The sequence below is a fragment of the Halichoeres trimaculatus genome, unplaced genomic scaffold (assembly GCF_033239565.1).
Source record: "Halichoeres trimaculatus isolate MK-OKI-2021-1 unplaced genomic scaffold, fHalTri1.1 fHalTri1_scaffold_6, whole genome shotgun sequence".
NCBI lineage: Eukaryota > Metazoa > Chordata > Actinopteri > Labriformes > Labridae > Halichoeres > Halichoeres trimaculatus.
Genome location: NW_027437184.1, coordinates 9,974,084 through 9,990,865, shown reverse-complemented (window position 1 = coordinate 9,990,865; position 16,782 = coordinate 9,974,084). Strand labels below are relative to the sequence as shown.

General features: G+C 41.1%; 1 protein-coding gene and 1 long non-coding RNA gene across 2 annotated transcripts; one reads left to right on the top strand and one right to left on the bottom strand.

The window, feature by feature from the left end:
* Window positions 1–500: 500 nt before the first annotated feature.
* LOC141791228 (uncharacterized) lies at window positions 501–5,706 on the bottom strand. Its single transcript, XR_012598308.1, has 3 exons — window positions 5,630–5,706; window positions 3,595–3,724; window positions 501–655 (listed from the first exon to the last, which is right to left on the bottom strand). It is a non-coding gene; the product is annotated as an uncharacterized LOC141791228 (long non-coding RNA).
* Window positions 5,707–5,824: 118 nt separating this feature from the next.
* sap30l (sap30-like) lies at window positions 5,825–15,506 on the top strand. Its single transcript, XM_074672973.1, has 4 exons — window positions 5,825–6,589; window positions 8,616–8,738; window positions 9,087–9,185; window positions 14,141–15,506. Exons 1-4 carry the CDS (start codon window positions 6,404–6,406, stop codon window positions 14,267–14,269), a joined length of 537 nt encoding a protein of 178 aa, XP_074529074.1. The 5' UTR covers window positions 5,825–6,403; the 3' UTR covers window positions 14,270–15,506.
* Window positions 15,507–16,782: the final 1,276 nt, after the last annotated feature.

Here is a 16,782-nt window from a genome sequence, read left to right as displayed (position 1 = left end):
GTTTTTTCTGGGGAGAAATTGAAAGAGTAGGATGTTAAAGTAGAACTCAAAACTAACTCTGACAACCCAGACCCTTTAACTTCACTAGAGTTGTTCTGATTCATATTGTATGTGTATTCTCTTTGGGGTTTTTAATCCCTAAATTAATATGATAAATATGCTCACATGTACTCACTCGGGCAGGTAACTGGTGTCTATTGTCTAACTTTGCTGTCTTGATCAATTGAGCTCTGACGTCATCATGAGAAGGTGCATGGCTGCAGGTGTGAGGCCACCTCCTGTTTAACATGTCCTGGCCTTCTGAACAAACTGTTTGCCTGATGAAGGTTTAGCACCGAAATGTTGCAAATAAAAAGTTAGACAGTGTGTGGGTATTAGCCTTTGTGATAAAGCAGACTCAACCTGTGCTTCGGTCTTTGTGAGGACCAGGTAAAGACAGTGATGTTGGGACATCTCCTGTATCTGTTCCCACTCAGAGACGCCCGTGGGTCTACTCATGTTCCACATGGTGTCAGAAAAAGAGACAGTGGTGGAAGTTTTCAATTCCCCCTCTGACAGTCAGGATAATTGGTTTTCATTCACGTTCAGTCGTCCGGAGGAGAAGGTGCTCCTGTGTCACGTCTGCTGAGGAGGGTGCAGAAATGTAGAGAGATCTCTGAAGACAAGGAGAGAGGACGGGCTGACATTTTTAAGACTTTTTTTTAAACTTTAGAGCCTCAAAGTGGGCAGACGCATGAGTTGAAAAGAATTACCCTGCAAGAGAAAATTACCTTTCACTCATTCTGCTGCTAGAATAAAATCTCAGACCTCCCAGATAAGGACGTCAGGACTTCAGAAAACAGTTTGTCACTTCAGGAGAATAATATTTTGCAGCAACTGCTTCAAAGTTTGCCATTAAGGTTTTCTAAATACTTTCTGTGTGAAAACTTATTTCAGAAAGAAGACACAATGAGACAATATGTGAGCACAGCAGGTTAAAGTCAGCCTGCAAAATATTTTGTCCTCAACAAGACAAGAAGAAACTCTCAGTGCAGAAACACATAGAGGTAAACAGTGAGAGTGAAGGAGGTGTTTAATCTAAAGTAGATAAAAGGTGTTTTTAAAAAGCAACAAAAACAGGAACACACAGAGGAAGGAGAAATAACTGAGACCAGAGGCCACACTCTGTCTCTAAGAGAAGGTTTCAGAGCGCCGTCTCTGTGAAGCTGTTTCTGTGACCTCAGCAGAGTCAAAATGTCAAGCTGCTTTAAGAGCACCAAGGTTTTGACTTGATATGAAGGCTTTAGCTTCTTGTGATTTATCTGCTGGAAATGTCACACAGAGAAGACTGAGCATGCTCGGAGAGAGCTGCAGGAAATAAAGGTATGTGTGTGTGTGACCTGTTTGAAGGTTTACAGGAGTGTGTGAAGGCAACGGACCTGAGACTCAAGCAGGGATTACTCTGCATGCTTTGAGACAGTTTTCCTTTAATACAGTTATTTACACACATGAAGGAGTGTGTGCATGGAGAATGGGTTAAGGTGCTATTCAAACATCCAGCACGGCTGACTGATGTAGACTGATGCTTCACCTGGACAAAGAAAAACCTCATGTTCAGATTTTCTGACCAATCTTTGCGACAAGCTTTGAAAATAAACCCCGGCTCGGGCTGAGACGGCTTAAAGCCTGCAGAGAGGAGGAAGATGTCTGTGCAGACCTAATAAGCCACATGCTGAGCTGTTTGAATTCATGTGAGGGACATTCAGGCCCCGTTTACATGACAAGGTTTCAACAGAAAACGCTAAACACAGTGAAAAAAATCTGCGTTTACACAGAAACACTGAGGGACAGAAAAAAACTGTAGTAAGCTTGCCAGGCCTGTAGTTGCCGCTATAACTGTCTTGTCCAGAAGCTGCTTTTGGTGGATCTCCACCAAAGTAGAGTTGGGCCGATTGTCTCATGTATTGGTGAATACTAAGTGCAGAAGTGGAGCAACGGATGCACATTTTGTTGAAAGACAGTCAGCAGATTCAGCAGCACAAGCACAACATGGCAGTCCACAACGATCATAACAGCGGTATTGTTGTATGCTTGAAGCGGAGCATGACATCAGCATTTCCACTGAAAACGACAGCTTACTGTTTACACGGCAACGGTGTCAGCAGCAAAGTTCTGCTCTGGAGGCCGTTTTCAAAAGTTTGCATTCTGGGTCAGCTAAAATGCTGTTTCCATGTAAATGCAAGGCCGAAACGCAATAATACTTTTGCATTTCACCCTAAAACTGTTGTCGTGTAAACAGCGCCTCAAACCCCCATGCCTGCTCAGGAAGTACAGCAATGTGCAAATACAGCAGGTAGTAGAGTAGGTTTTCAGAGGACCACTTTTTACTTTTACTTGAGAGTTATTTCAACATCAGTACTTTTACTTTTAAGGCTAATTAGCCTTTAGCTCAGGCTATATCACTCTATAACACAGGGGCTGAACTGTTTGTGATAATGCCCATTCCAACCCACATGCAGCAGTTATTCTGCAGTGGTCTGTTGAAACTTGAGAGTCTATCAATAAAATGAAGAGTGAGGTTACGTTAGCTCTGCTTGGTAAATGACTGGTAGGACATAGCTAACCAGGATTTACTAACATTACGCAATACAGTTTCTCAGAGTACCGGACTGCCAGCAAACTGACAGTGTTTACCTGTTGTCACATTAGCCTACAGATATGTCCGAACACCAGGCTGACGATGTTGCTAACATATAGCTAGCTGCTTGATGTCACGTTTCAAACTGTATTGCCGCTTAACTGTACTGATAAATACCTTGCCTTGGTGCGTCATATTCAGTAAAAAGTTGTCTTGAACAAAGAAAAAATGTTTCGATGCGATCTCCATTTAATTCCAAAACAAACACAAGCCTTGTTAAAAATAACTAATGGCAGTTTGAAGAGACTCCAGACCACAAGGTGACAAGAGAGTGCAATTGAAACAGATCCTCTTCATAGCATCTTTAATTTGAGTGCAGATGTTAGTACTCTTTCCACCTCTGTTGTTTGCTCTCATGTTCAGACTCTGTCTCAAAAAACTCAGCTCACAGTTACAGGAGATAACTCAGCTGGGCTGAGAGCATACTATAAAAATATTAAGGAAGACCAAGCTACTGTCTTTGTTGGTGATGGTACCAGGCCCAATAAAGACTGTAATGGATGTGTCTGACAGGAGACTGGGGGGAACGGGGGATGCTGCTGTCTCTCAGCCATATGTGACTCTGAGCTGATTGTGAGCTGACTGATTGACTTTAAAAGTGCAGGATGATGGAGCGCAGACACATTAACAGCTTTTTCACTTTGCAATTTAGAGGTTTACATCATCAGTGAAACGTCTCGGAGAGGCAATAACATGTAAAGTGGTCTCTGGATGTATTCAAAGCTGTCCCCGCTCCTCTCTTTCTCTCATATATGACCCCCCAAGGGACTGAGGGAAATGGGCCACGCTGAAAAGCAATATCACCTCAGCTGTGAATAAATCTCTGCTGGTTAAAGCCTCCGAACTGTGTGTTTTGTCAGGTGGAGTGATTATGAGATTAACATTCAGAAGGAGAGTGTTTTAGTGCCGTTTCTCACCTGGATTATTGAAGTCATAAAGATGAGGAAAAGTGTCCACAGGAGGGTCTGGAAGACATCAGGAAGGATTGGAAAAGTTCCCAAAGAGTTGATTCAGGCAAGAAATGATGATGAGGAGCCTCGCTGGGGTCTAAGATATGAAGCATAAAAAAGACAGACAAAAAAATTGCACAAGCGAAACAAAACAAAAGGCATCCGTTAGACTTATCCAGGCCAATGGACAGACAGGAGGTTCCTAAATAAAGCTGAAATGTCTCATCTATGACCAAAATGTGTGCTAAAGTGCCCTCTTTGGGGCAAAACACATGCTGAATTGCTCTCTTTAGGGCCAAAACAGGCTCTTTGGTGCTCTCTGTGGAGTCAAAATGCATGCTATAGTGCCCTCTTGGGAGTATAATACGCACTTAAGTGCTGTACCCTTCTGGTTGGCAAAACACACTTAACTGCTTCTTTAGTTGGTTAAAATATGATAAACTCAGTAACTGCTTTCATGAGGGACGGCTGAGACAGAGGCATGACTAAAAGAAGACACCTGAGGATGCAAAAGCCCAGGCTGTTGCACCTTGAATATCAGACTGGTCTCCACAACCTTGCCACAGACGTACCAATATGTTGTGACTCCTGTCAGTCACAGGCTCTTGGAGTCATCTCGAGTTTTCTCCCCCATAATGAATTCACTGGATCTCTTAAAGAATACTTATACAATTTATTTGTCACATCCTATTACACTCTAAAAGTGAAATAAGAAGCTCTGATTGAAGACAAGAATCTAATTCAGGGCTTTTCGAGAGCACTGATGGGCCTTAAAGGAGTCATCTCTGGAGGGAGGAAGCTCTCTATTAGGAAAACACATAGATGACGGAGCCCCTACAGGCAAACTGTGTTTTCAGTCTGAAGGAACACAAAATAGTCTTAAATGGGTGAATATAATTACCCTGCGGCCTGAATGATTTGACAGAAAACCAGTGAAATGAGCTGAGGGTGTGATGAAAGACTCTGCTTAAATGGATTAAGGTAATTAGACATCACTCTTCTCTTAAGACGTTATACAGTATACCAGACTGCTGGATCACCTCTCCACCTTACACAGATAATACCTGAGGTTTATTCCACTGACTGGAGAAATGTACAATGTGTGGAGGAATTTGAGGGTCAGCTCATGAATATTGAATCATATGTGTTACTCTGTCTCCCTCATGTGGTTAAAAACAGAACAACATGACTGCAGACTCGTCTTCTTTGGGGAGCCAGGTTTATCGATGGCGTCCTCCCTCGATGGTGAGGTCATGTTCACTGAGGTGAAAGGTTTCCTCAGCTTTGGATCGTCACAGTACTCAATTATCCTTCCTCTGTGTAATCATTCTTTAGAGACGGGTAACATCCTTTGGTTGATTTTGTCTAATAGTTTCCTTTTTGTAGTGTCCCTCTGTCTGAGGGCTCTGCTTGGGAGTATGGTCCCAGAATCAGACGACTGAGGGGGCAGCTCTCTAGATAACTCATATAACTGCACGGCACAATTCTTGGACACAGCTGACCACAGTTTTGAGGCCCACGTCAAAAAGATAACTGATGGTATTCACTGCTGGTAGCCAGTTTCAAGACAGCTATTGCAACACGCTTCTCAATGGCACACGAGGCTGTTTTTTTTTCTTTTGTGCAAAATCATGATTTTAGTTTTGGATAAATTGACTGTCAAAGCCTGGGTCTGGGTGAAACTGTGCTGGAGGTACAGGTGCCGTCGTCTCTCGACACTCTGTCTGCCTGTCTGTCTCTGTCTTTCTCTCTTTTTTATTTGCACAGTGTCTTGAGCTAACACTTGTTTTGATTTGGTTCTATATAAATAAAGATAGATAAATAAAGTTTATTGGTTGGTTGATTGATTGATTGATTGTCTCCTCGGTCTGATCCATGTCTGTAAACGTGGTGGACCGTTTAAAAGAGGGTTTCCTTTGCACATTGCATTCATTAACAGGTGGTCAGTCTCCTGTTATTCATTATGAGTTATTAATCATTAATGCTGATGTAAATCACTCACCCTCTCACACAAACTTCCTGTCGTGTGTTTAAAAACGCCCTTTAACAGACTCCTGGGTCCACCTTCAAATCTTTAACTGCTGCAAAACATGTCACTGATACAAGAAATGCCACGAGAGAATTGATTTGTCTTACAGCCAATGAAACGAGCGTGGAACAACACTGAGCCCGCCTTTGCACCGATGTACCCAATCACAGCGCGGTACGGCAACTTCCGCCAAAGAGAAGGAGCATGTCCATTGTACGAGGTGTCCTGAAAGAGTGCAGCGATTGTTCAGGTAAAAGCTGAGGAAAATCAGATTTTTTTACGAAGTATTTTAAAAACCTGAAGTTGAGTGTCGAGTTAAACACGGGGACGGAACAGTTAATGCCATTTATCGATCTGAACAGCCCTGTTCAGTGAGTGAGGGGCGCAAACAGCGACGGTTCACCAAAGGAATCTGCTCGTTAGCGGTGCTGCTAACACTGGAGGACGCTTACACTACATGCAGCTGTTTTTCTGCTCTTTCTTTGACTTCAGTAGCTGTTTCTTCTGTTGTTTGGCATTTAACTGACGGAAAATGAACTTAGTTGCTGGTTGGTGAGTTTCGAAATTATTCGCTTGAGTGAAGATTCAACAGCAGGAGCTAGCTAGTCACGTAGCCGAGCTAGCTCAGCAGTCAGCCGGGCTCTTTCATAACAGCAAGCAGTAGACTCTCAATCCTACCGAACATCCGCGGTTTGGTGTTTCTGGACTTAATTTCTGACTGCACAAGAAGACCTCCACAGCTTCAGGATGAATGGGTTCAGCACAGAGGAGGACAGCCACGACGGACCGCCCGCTCCTCCTTTCTACGGGCAGAGCTGCTGTCTGATCGAGGACGGGGAGCGGTGCGGCCGCTCGGCTGGAAACGCCTCCTTCAGTAAGAGGATCCAGAAGAGCATATCACAGAAGAAACTAAAACTGGACATCGATAAGAGTGTAAGTTGAATCATAATCCTTAATTTCTCTGTGAGAGTCCCATTATAGCTAAAGTTGGCTTCAGGGGAAGTTGGGAAGCTAAGACTGTCAGCTATACTTAGCAAGCTGCTACCCGGTTAGCATCAACCGCTGTAATCAAACTAAAAGTCATGTTTAAAATGCTGTTCTTGTATCTGCAGAGTTATCCGTGGTGTTCTGTTGAAATGTGCTACATTCTATGATGCGCTACTAAGCGGCTTTTAACACGTGTACGCATGCTCAGAACCAAAATTCCAGAAAGCTTATGGAAGTAAATCAACAAAAACGTATTTTATACCTCCGTCATCATTCCAAATTTAACTTTCTCACAGTTTTATGCACACTTGAACGCGTTTCTGTACCGTTAAAGCCCCCCTTTACAAGCAAAGCTGAAATAAAAATGAATAATAGTCGATCCATATGCTTTTTATTTACTTATCTGATATGAAGTTTTTGTCTATCAGCTAAATTAGTCTGTTAGGAGTTATTACGTTAATGTCTGATTATGTACTACAGCTTGTAGTATAGGAAACACAAGTTAAGAGTTCATAACTGCTCATCTCGACAGAACACCGGCTGAAAGCAGTCTGTTACTGGCTGTGCTGCATTCACGTGCTCATCTGAGGGTCTGATTCGGTAGTTTAAAAACAGATTAGCATGGATTGTACAGAGAAAACGATCTGTTTATTAAAGCTGGAGACGAAGTGAAGTAGTTGTAGGTGGATATCAACTAATTATTACATTTAAATGTCTTAGTCCAATTTATAAATAAACACAGAGAAGGTTAAAATGTATGAGTCAGTGTGAAATGTCACCCTGAAGCCAGAACTCGCTTTATTTCACTATATTTCAGCACACAAAGCTCTTCCTGTTGATATCCCAACCCTCATGTGAACTTTATTTTGAAGGAAACTATATTTTCCGATTTTTTTAAACACCTCTCGACTTAGGGGGAGCTCTTATTTACACAGTTTCCTCAAACAGGCCTCTACTATTCTTCATAAGATGGCTGTTACCAGGGAAGCTCACTACCATGCTAAAGTTAACTCCCTGCAGTTGAGTTGTGAATGAAAAAGTTACCCAAGTAACTTTTTATGAAGCCTCTCTCCTGGTTATGAGAGGTTTGAGTTCCTTCCTTCCTCACGCCACATTTCTTTCTACCCGGGGAGGGGGGGGGGGGGGGTGGGGGGGGTCTCTAATGAGTATTTAGTGAGGCAGTTTGCATACACAGTGTGTGAAGGGTCAGAGGAACCAGGGGGCCTTTGTGGACCTGCAGCTCATCTTTTTCCTCAGGGTCTTTATGCAAACAGCACATTTATCTATGACGTGATGTGTCATGAATTAGCATTTGCTGCTGTAGTCAAACGCTGTAAACCGAGCCCTTGATCTGCTCTGAGATTAATAGAAAGCATTGCCAGTTTATTGTTTTTATGTTTGTTGCAGTGTTAAGTTTTCCAGATATGTCAGGGGAGGGACTCCTCAAAGGCTGTACGGTGTATGTTGAGCTCAGAGGAGTGATGTTTAACTGAAGTAGAACATGTTTTCTACAGAGGTTTGGTGTTTAAATTCTCACTTCCAACCCGTGTTAATGCCTTCATATCAATCTTATTCCTTTTGGTTGCTCCAAAACTAGAGCTGTAGCACTGATTAGTAAAAATGTGAAGTATTGAAGCCCCTGTCTTATGCTGTAGATGTCTTGTTTTGAGTCACAGTCTTTCTTGTTTTCCAACATTTAGTTTTTGATGAGCTGCAGGCTTGACAGCATCATTAAAAACAGCTGTCTGCTCTAAAGTTAGAATTTAGATCTGTTTGAAGTTGTGCTGAAACAAAGAAAAGATGTTTTAAAGAAAAGCTTGTGTCATTAATCTGATGTGCAACTTTTGGTGCTGATAACAGATCTCACTTTTACAAATGTTTCAAATCAAAGTGCTGCTGGTGGACTCAAAGATTGTGTGACAGACAATGTGATGAGCTGTCACTGATGCTTCCTAACTTTCTATCTTTCCAGGTACGACATCTTTACATATGTGACTTTCACAAGAACTTCATTCAGAGCGTGCGCAACAAGAGAAAGAGGAAGACCAGCGATGACGGAGGAGAGTCTCCTGATCATGATGTGGAGGTGCCTGAGGTAATGTTGGCTGAAAAAATGTACAAAGGTCACAGCAGATGCTCATTTAATTTAAAGTGCACAAAAGAAAGATGACAAGCAGCACGGGATGCATCAAATCACAACTTACATTTAGTTAATGATTATTGCTCATAGCCCTTTTTGAGCTGCTCTACAACCCTTACAGTCGTGTGCCTGTATGTCTGTTTTATTCTTCATCCCTTCAGTGAAAAGCTTTTAAGTTTCATCTTTGTCCAAAGCTGTAAAGAGACAGAAACCTCCATGAATCCTTGAATTAACAGAACATTCTGTCCATCTGCCATAGTTTCCCCACTGACTTGTTGTCTCTGTTTCTCTCCCATCTCTCAGGTGGACCTTTTCCAGCTGCAGGTGAACACACTTAGACGCTACAAGCGACACTACAAGCTGCAGACCAGACCGGGACTCAACAAGGCCCAGCTGGCAGAGGTAAAGACAGAGAGAGAGAGAGTGTGTTTGTTTGTGTGCATGTTTGATTTAGTCTGTGGTAAAGTTCCTGATCCGAAAAAGATTCCTGATCTGGAGCACAATGCGTCAAATGGTTTGGATGAAATCAGGGCAGAGCTTAAACCTGTGTTTGAATCTGTTAATCTGAAAGATCTTAACAGACCATGAGGAAAATTATAAATTGTTATATCATGATAAAAATCTACAAATTTTAGTGTTAAGGGAAGTTTTGCAGCTTTGCCTCGGGTTGTTTTTCCACTGTTGTATTTAGTGACATAAAGCCGTGAATGATCATCTGTAGTGACAACAAACCCTACGTACATCGAACCAAGTGTTTAATATCTTTGAGAGTGTGACACCCAAGATCCCCCTGCCACCTGAACCATGCCTAGGCATGCTTCCCCCCTAAAGTCTAGTTTGTTTGGTCAGTTTGACCTCAAGTTTACAGTATTCAGGAAAAGTACCGTCTCCTCTTTGGCTCACTTCAGATAGTAGTGCTTCAGCATAGTTCACCTAAAGCACACATGCATGATGTATGATCATGCGACCACTCCTCTAAACGATCATTTTAAATAAAAGCGGGCTGTGTAGGACCAAAATGACTCAACAAAAGGCAAAACAATTTCCTAAAGGTATACTGGTGTCTCTTTGTCATTGTGATGACTCTTACACCGAACTTCACGTAAACAGATGCTTCACAATGGCCTAACAATACGATACGCATCATGATACTTGGGCCATGATACGATAAGATCACAATAACAAAATATTGGTATATATTGCAATATTGTACACAGTTAACTATTTGATTGACAAAAAACGTTTCTATTTTGTTGTGTTTGAAATAATGAAAGTCAGATGCAGTGTTTCATACATACACTTAACTTGAAATATAAAGTGTGTCAAGTTTGTCACTTAAACAACTGTGACATTAAACTGATGTCTAAGACATGGTCCTTAGGTGTAACTGATACAAGACACTTGGTGTAACTAATGTTACTCATAAAACCTAATCTAATGTTGCACTAAACATGACTGATGATTATTTTATCAGTCTACTACACTGTAAAAATTAAACTTGAAATGATTTTGCACTAATTGACCCAAGAATAGAGAGAAAACAATGATACATCAATATCTGGAATAAAATAGTTGTAATATACTTTGAAATTATATTTATTATGCAGTTTTGGGCAACATACAGCGGAGTAGCCCTTCAGCCCCATCTACCACAGTGAAGGTGCAGAAGACATATTGTACTTCCAAAAATTTGAATTTTATTTTAACAAAAATGTCGATATTAGGGGTTGAGATATTGATATTTCATCACTGGTCAAAGTATTGCGACACATTGCCCTATCAATATCATTTCACGCCTGTGGCAAACTGGCCATGTGTTTGCCCTTAGTCTGGTTCATTTTGGGAAAAGGCACCGCAGGAGGCCAATCGTGCTTGAGTACAGCAAATTATGGATGACCGGTGTGACTGTGCCCGAAAAAGCATGTCAGTAAGGTATCAGGAGCTAAATGTCCTCCAGAAGTTTGGAGATGCATTTGTGAAAGAGGCTTCAAAGAGTCCAAGCACATAGTCAGTGTATGACCTGCACATAACCAACTAGTTTTATAGCTGATGTGTGAAAATCAAACATTAACAGGGAAGGACCAGCTTAAAATCACATTTTACCCAAGTCAACATCTTTTGGCTTATGGTTTCACACACCCCAGGGTGAAAAACTCTGAACTGTACCAGTCATTAAACAAATGTTTCTGAGTTTTGTTTACCTGCAGATTAAAACCTCTTAGCTTTGTTTCAGCCTTGTTGTTTACATGTAGCCTCATTCCTGTAGCTTCAACACATTCCCAAACTTCTCTCCTCATTTATTTCTGCTTGTGTCAGAGTTTCTGAAGAAACTTCCTGTTCCCTTTCTGGTCACAGGGACAGCGTCTTTTTGCTCTCTGCAGCTCTGTTGTTAAGGAAGACACATGTTTCCTCCAGCTTGTGTTAGTTAGCCTTCAGAGCTAATCCCTGAGCCTTTTAAGGGGTCTCCTCCTGTGTTGTTGTCTGCACTTTATTATACCCAAGGACATGAAACAAAAACCTTGAACAGGAGAGATGTAGATTTCTTCACTGGAGTTATCCGTCCTGTTGTTTTCGTAGTGTTACTCTGAGCTACTCTCGTTCCTCCAGCCCTCAGCTACGTGCTGCTCATTTACTGTGATATACGTTCTGTCACAGCTCCTGTTCCTCAGTAATTGGTGGAGGCACATTGTTAGACTCATGTGTTGAATGGACAGGTGGGCTTCATGCAGCTGGAGGAACAAAAACCTCCTGTGTGCAGAGGTCTCAGTCAGAGGGGGAGGGTGGATGGGGGGAGGGACGGGGGAGGTCGGATGTGACTAACATCAGGAATGAATGAGTGAAAGAATGAATAAGTTGAATGTTTCCCCGGGCAGTTAGTCAGGTTCAGGCCCTCGTATTAATGATCCCCCACACCGTTAATAAAGAAGCACTCAACAGGTCTCAACCAGCTACAGCTGGGCTGCAGAGCCGATACATGGCTAGGTTGAGGTTACTCTGAGAACCTAAATAAGCTGGTAGGCCTGTGACGATAAAGTTTGCTGGATAATGATTATTGCAGATAAACAATATTATTCTTAACATTGTTTTCAGACCAAATTAACCACTATGGTCATGGTAATAACCTTAATAATGCAAGTTCATCCTTCCAAATGCAACAAACTTTTTACGTTGATCTCTAATTGGTAGGGATGGGTATCTCTCACATTTACAACAATATGGTACCGATGCCCGGTATTGGGCAATCGGTGTCGGTACTCAGCGGTACCGATTTTCAGTACTTTTGTGTGTTTGTATGGTAATAGATAGGGATGTCCCGACATTACATTTTCACTTCCGATGCGATACCGATACTGCAGCATTGAGTATTGGCCGATACCGATATTAACCCGATACGATTTCAGCATTAAGCATGCATACTTTTGTTACTTATATTGTAGTACGTCTGTCATGTTAGACAAGGCTTGATTAAGTGATATTATTCAAATGAAGAACAGTAGTCAGCAACAGTAGGTATGAGGAAAAACTGACCGAATAATTATGAACCGATGGGTAACATAAATTTTAACATTAAACATAAGAATATACTAGAGATGGAATAAAATAAAGAATAAATTAGAAGACCCAGAAATGGCCTAAATAAATCAAATAAAAACAGCAGGAGCAAAGTCTGGAATGGACTGCTTATATCGGAGATTTTAGATGCATTCCGATGTAATTCGATACTTGTTTTTTTGCTGATATCCGACCGATATCAGATATCAATATCGGACTGGAACACCTCTAATAATAAATATTAATTTGTTGAATAATAAAATTTAACATATTTATTCTTCAGTATATAACCTTGCAGTGCTGTTTTCTTGTCTATTATGGAAAACTGCCTAATCTTCCACTTTCTCACAGTCACAAGGATGCGTTTAGGTATGTGAACATGGTACCTTTTGATTTCAAATCAGTACTCAGTCTCACAGACAGAATTCTGTCGGTACCTATAGAAGCACCCTATTTGGTACTCATCCCTACTAATTATGCATCGGATTCAAAAAGGAAAAGGCTGATGTTGATATGTCTAAATGGCCGATAACTGTTCTATCCTTGCTCTGCATGTATGTTATCCACCTACCGCCCAAAGAGACAAAGATTCTGGATCAATGACGAGCGTTCACTCTGTTTATTCCGCTATGGAACAAACGTGCCCAGGTGCGGGGGGCGATGCACAGAGAAAACCCTCTTGTCCTCTAGCCTGTTTGGAGGCAAGAGACAAAGAATACACACAAGCAGGCCATATATCATGTTCATTTTCATTTATCAAGCCGTTAATTTATTTAATGATTATCGTCCCAGGCCTACAAGCCCCAAATCTGCAGTCCTGAGCCGCTGGCTGTCTCTAGATGATGTGTGTGGATTCAGGACAAAAGTTCTGGACAAACAGGTTGAAAACAGTCTTTACCCTTCCGTAATAAGTGCAGTACATGCTTAATAGTGTTTGACTTAAAATACAGAAGAGCAATGATTTCAGTATGGTTTGTTGGACTTCGTGTCCTTGAAGTAAATTCACCTCCCTTGGGAGGAGTGAGCAGTTTAGACTGATTTGATTTGAGTCTCCTTTCAGCTGAAATATCACCATCACACACTTTAAATAATGTAAAAGTTTTGGTCACACGTAAATGTTCTGTGGTGTGTTCTGAGGTGTAAACGTGTGAATGAGTTCGTGTGGAGAGAAATCCTGTCTATGGATGGAAAATGTTTGGTTTCACTTACACTTGTCTCACAATGAGAAAGTCGAGGGTATACACCCTTAAATCTTGGTGTCCTTAGATTAGATATTTAATCCCAAACTGCTCCTGGTTCTGTGTGAATAGATGAGTTTGTAGTGGTGGAGCAGCCTCTGCCATCGGAGGGTGGATGTGGAGTGAATGTGACGAGTAATGAAAGAGCTTCAAGTGGTCTGAAGAGCAGAAAACGGTCTTTATAAACATTTAAATAGGAGGTTTAGTAACACAGCTCACCACTTTACAAAAACACAGTGCTGTGGAGAGTATTCAACAGTGCCACAGACCACAAACTACACGTGAACACCTTCTGAGTCAGGACACACAGCTACTACAGTGGAGACCTGTGTCAGGCGATAAAGGAAATATCAGCATCACGGGAGACACTCACACGATTCTAAGGTGTTGTAATGGAGGGTACAAGATGGAAGTGGTGACTGGTGTTGACACAAAACTCACAGTCAGTATTTATTCTCAAAACTGGTCTTTCAGAGTTTTTGAATGTTTATGCAACAGCTTAAATCCTGGACAGTTGGTACCCTGTAAATGAAACACACGTGATGGACTTCTTTTTCTCCTCTACAGACGGTGAGTCGCCACTTCAGGAATATCCCTGTGAACGAGAAGGAGACGCTGACTTACTTTATCTACATGGTGAAGAGCAGCAAGAGTCGCTTGGATCAGAAGGGGGACGGGGGAAAACCTCTGGACTAAAGTACCAAACCACATCCACCACAGCAGCAACAAAAACCCACACACAGAGAGAAAAGAACGCCAAACCTGGACTCTACTGACAGCAACAAAAACCAAAACCATCCTGACCCCCTCCTCTGTGACACCATGACAGTGACTCTGACTCAGACCTTGGTCAGGATCAGGACTCTGCGTCATGCTGCAATGGTCCTGTCTATATGTACAAAAAGAAAGAGTCTGATGGTTGATTGAATGAAATGTACAAACGGCTGCCTTATGAGAACAGAGACAAGGTGTGGAGGTCACTCTGCAGATTTCTGACTGTTAGGACTTTGAGGGATGTTTGTGCCAAACAGAGAGGCTGAATGAAATCCACTGTTTTTTGTTGTTTTTATAGAGATGAATGAGTTTCTGAAGGAGGAGGTGATGCCTTTAGCACATCAGGATCAGGATCCAACATCAGTCCATCTTTTTCCATCGGACATGATGGGTTCAAGGACTGCAAGGAGATGAATGATGTAGCATTTGGTGTCCTTCTCTTTGGCTGTTTAATGTAAAAACACATTAAGAATTCATTTCTTCTGCTAGCTCTTTTCATTTTGATCTCTTTTGTTGTACAAAGTCACGTCTGTCTTTTGGTTTCCCACCTGAAGGGGGAGCTGTTTGTGTGTGATGTGAAATGGTGTCACTCTTTAGATTTAACCTAAATGCTTCATTTGATGTTTTCCTACCTGGATGGATGTAAAGAAGCAGGGCTCACACATTGTCTCCTCTTTTGAATCAGATAAAAAAGGTGCCGTCAACACCTCGCTCTCATTGGCTGACAAATATTGTTTTATTGGACATTTTCCAGAGAAGCAGCATTTTAAAGCCTGATTTGATAACTTTGCAGGTTTGGTTTATTTGAAAAAAACTCATAATTGTACTAGAGGAATCCAAAGTGGCGTTGCATACTTACAGGAAGTCTTAGAACTCTAAAGTTTGGTTAATCTTCTATTTATTATTCTGATCGTGTTTTGTGTAAAATGAGTCCACCTCCAATCAAATGCTCTGAGTTTGTGAACAGGAAGGGATTTTTCGGATTATCCCTTTTATTTTGAAGTATTTTGAGCCAAGGTCCTGCTGAGAGCAAACTGTATTGATGACAAACGCGTGATTGGAAAAACAATATGCTGCTGAAACTTGCAGGAAATTTCTCTTTTTTTCATCTCCTTGAATTTGTCCTCTTGTGATATTCTGAAAAAGTTGACATCAGTTTGTTAAACTCCTCCATCACTGTCTTTCTCTCACACACACATACACACACAGAATTTTAGCTCCTCCTTTTTTAACAGGCTCATTGTTTTCTTCTTTTTTAGTGTCTGTTTGATTTCAGTTGTGCTCGTAGGTTTGTTAGTGTCCTGTAGATAACAAACACTTTTATTAACAGATAGGCCACGCCACATTGACTGTACTGTTGTATTAGAATAACAAAACATATTTAAAGATGGCTGCTTATTGCTCATAATGAAAATTATTATAATAAATGTATTGTACAGGAAGAAGAAACTCTTGTTATGCAGTTCTTGACTGTTTTTATGCATTTTTACACACAATCATCGATTTATTAAGTGCAAAATTACGACAAATGTTTGAAGACAGTTTCCAAAAACATGAACAGGTCTATTTCTGTTGATGTATTTTATTAACAGAGATCATAGTTGTTTTTGGGAGCTCAGGCACTCCTGGGAACATTTCTGTTCTATAACTTTAATTAACTGTTCATTTATTTAATTTTAATATTAATGCTCAGTTTTGAAGCTGTTGATCTGTGAAGATACTTTTGAAACATTTTCGTGTAATGGAGAGAAAGACAAAACAGAATTGAAGCCTCAGGCTGTGCTGTGCATCCTGTGTCCTTCAGTACCTGTGCTTGTCCGCCAGGTGTCACTGTCGCCCCTCTGGGTCTTGGAAAAACAGGGAGATTATTTTCCAAAACGAGCGGAAATGAAGCCGAGGATTTCTCCTTCCACGGACTGAAAACCTCTAATCTCTCGCATTTTCCTTTCTCTCTTTCTTGTCTGTAAACACTCCCCAAAAGCGAGAAACGTGGGAAAACAGCAGAAACACAAGTCATCGTGTGGTTCGAGTGTAAAATAGGATTTTATTGAAATAATTGAAGATGAACTGAATCCAAAATTCCCAAAGGTTATAAGAAGTTTTTTCTCAAAAGACAGGATTTATCCGAGTCATCTGAATTCATTCCACTTGTTGCTTAAATTAAACTTACGATAGCCATAAGATGGGAAATTTGACAAAATAAAACCCTTTTTGTTTGCGTACATTGTAGATGATTTAAACCAATTAAATAGCCGTATAATGTCTCAAGCAGTAATACGTCAGAAAATATAAGGATTGGTTGGTACAAATAGCCATATCGGAAGTTTTCTCAGAGCGTGTAGAAACATAAATGTTATTCAACACAATTTACTGAAATTTTTTTAATGTTCGATACATTTATTTATTTTAGAAGATTATGATAATCTACTTTCATG

Bases quoted from the DNA above. Each gene is read 5' to 3' on its own strand.
- sap30l (XM_074672973.1), top strand. From the start codon at position 6,404: ATGAATGGGTTCAGCACAGAGGAGGACAGCCACGACGGACCGCCCGCT. The intron at 8,739-9,086 runs GTAATGTTGGCT...CCCATCTCTCAG, and splicing joins ATGATGTGGAGGTGCCTGAG to GTGGACCTTTTCCAGCTGCA. The intron at 9,186-14,140 runs GTAAAGACAGAG...TCTCCTCTACAG, and splicing joins ACAAGGCCCAGCTGGCAGAG to ACGGTGAGTCGCCACTTCAG.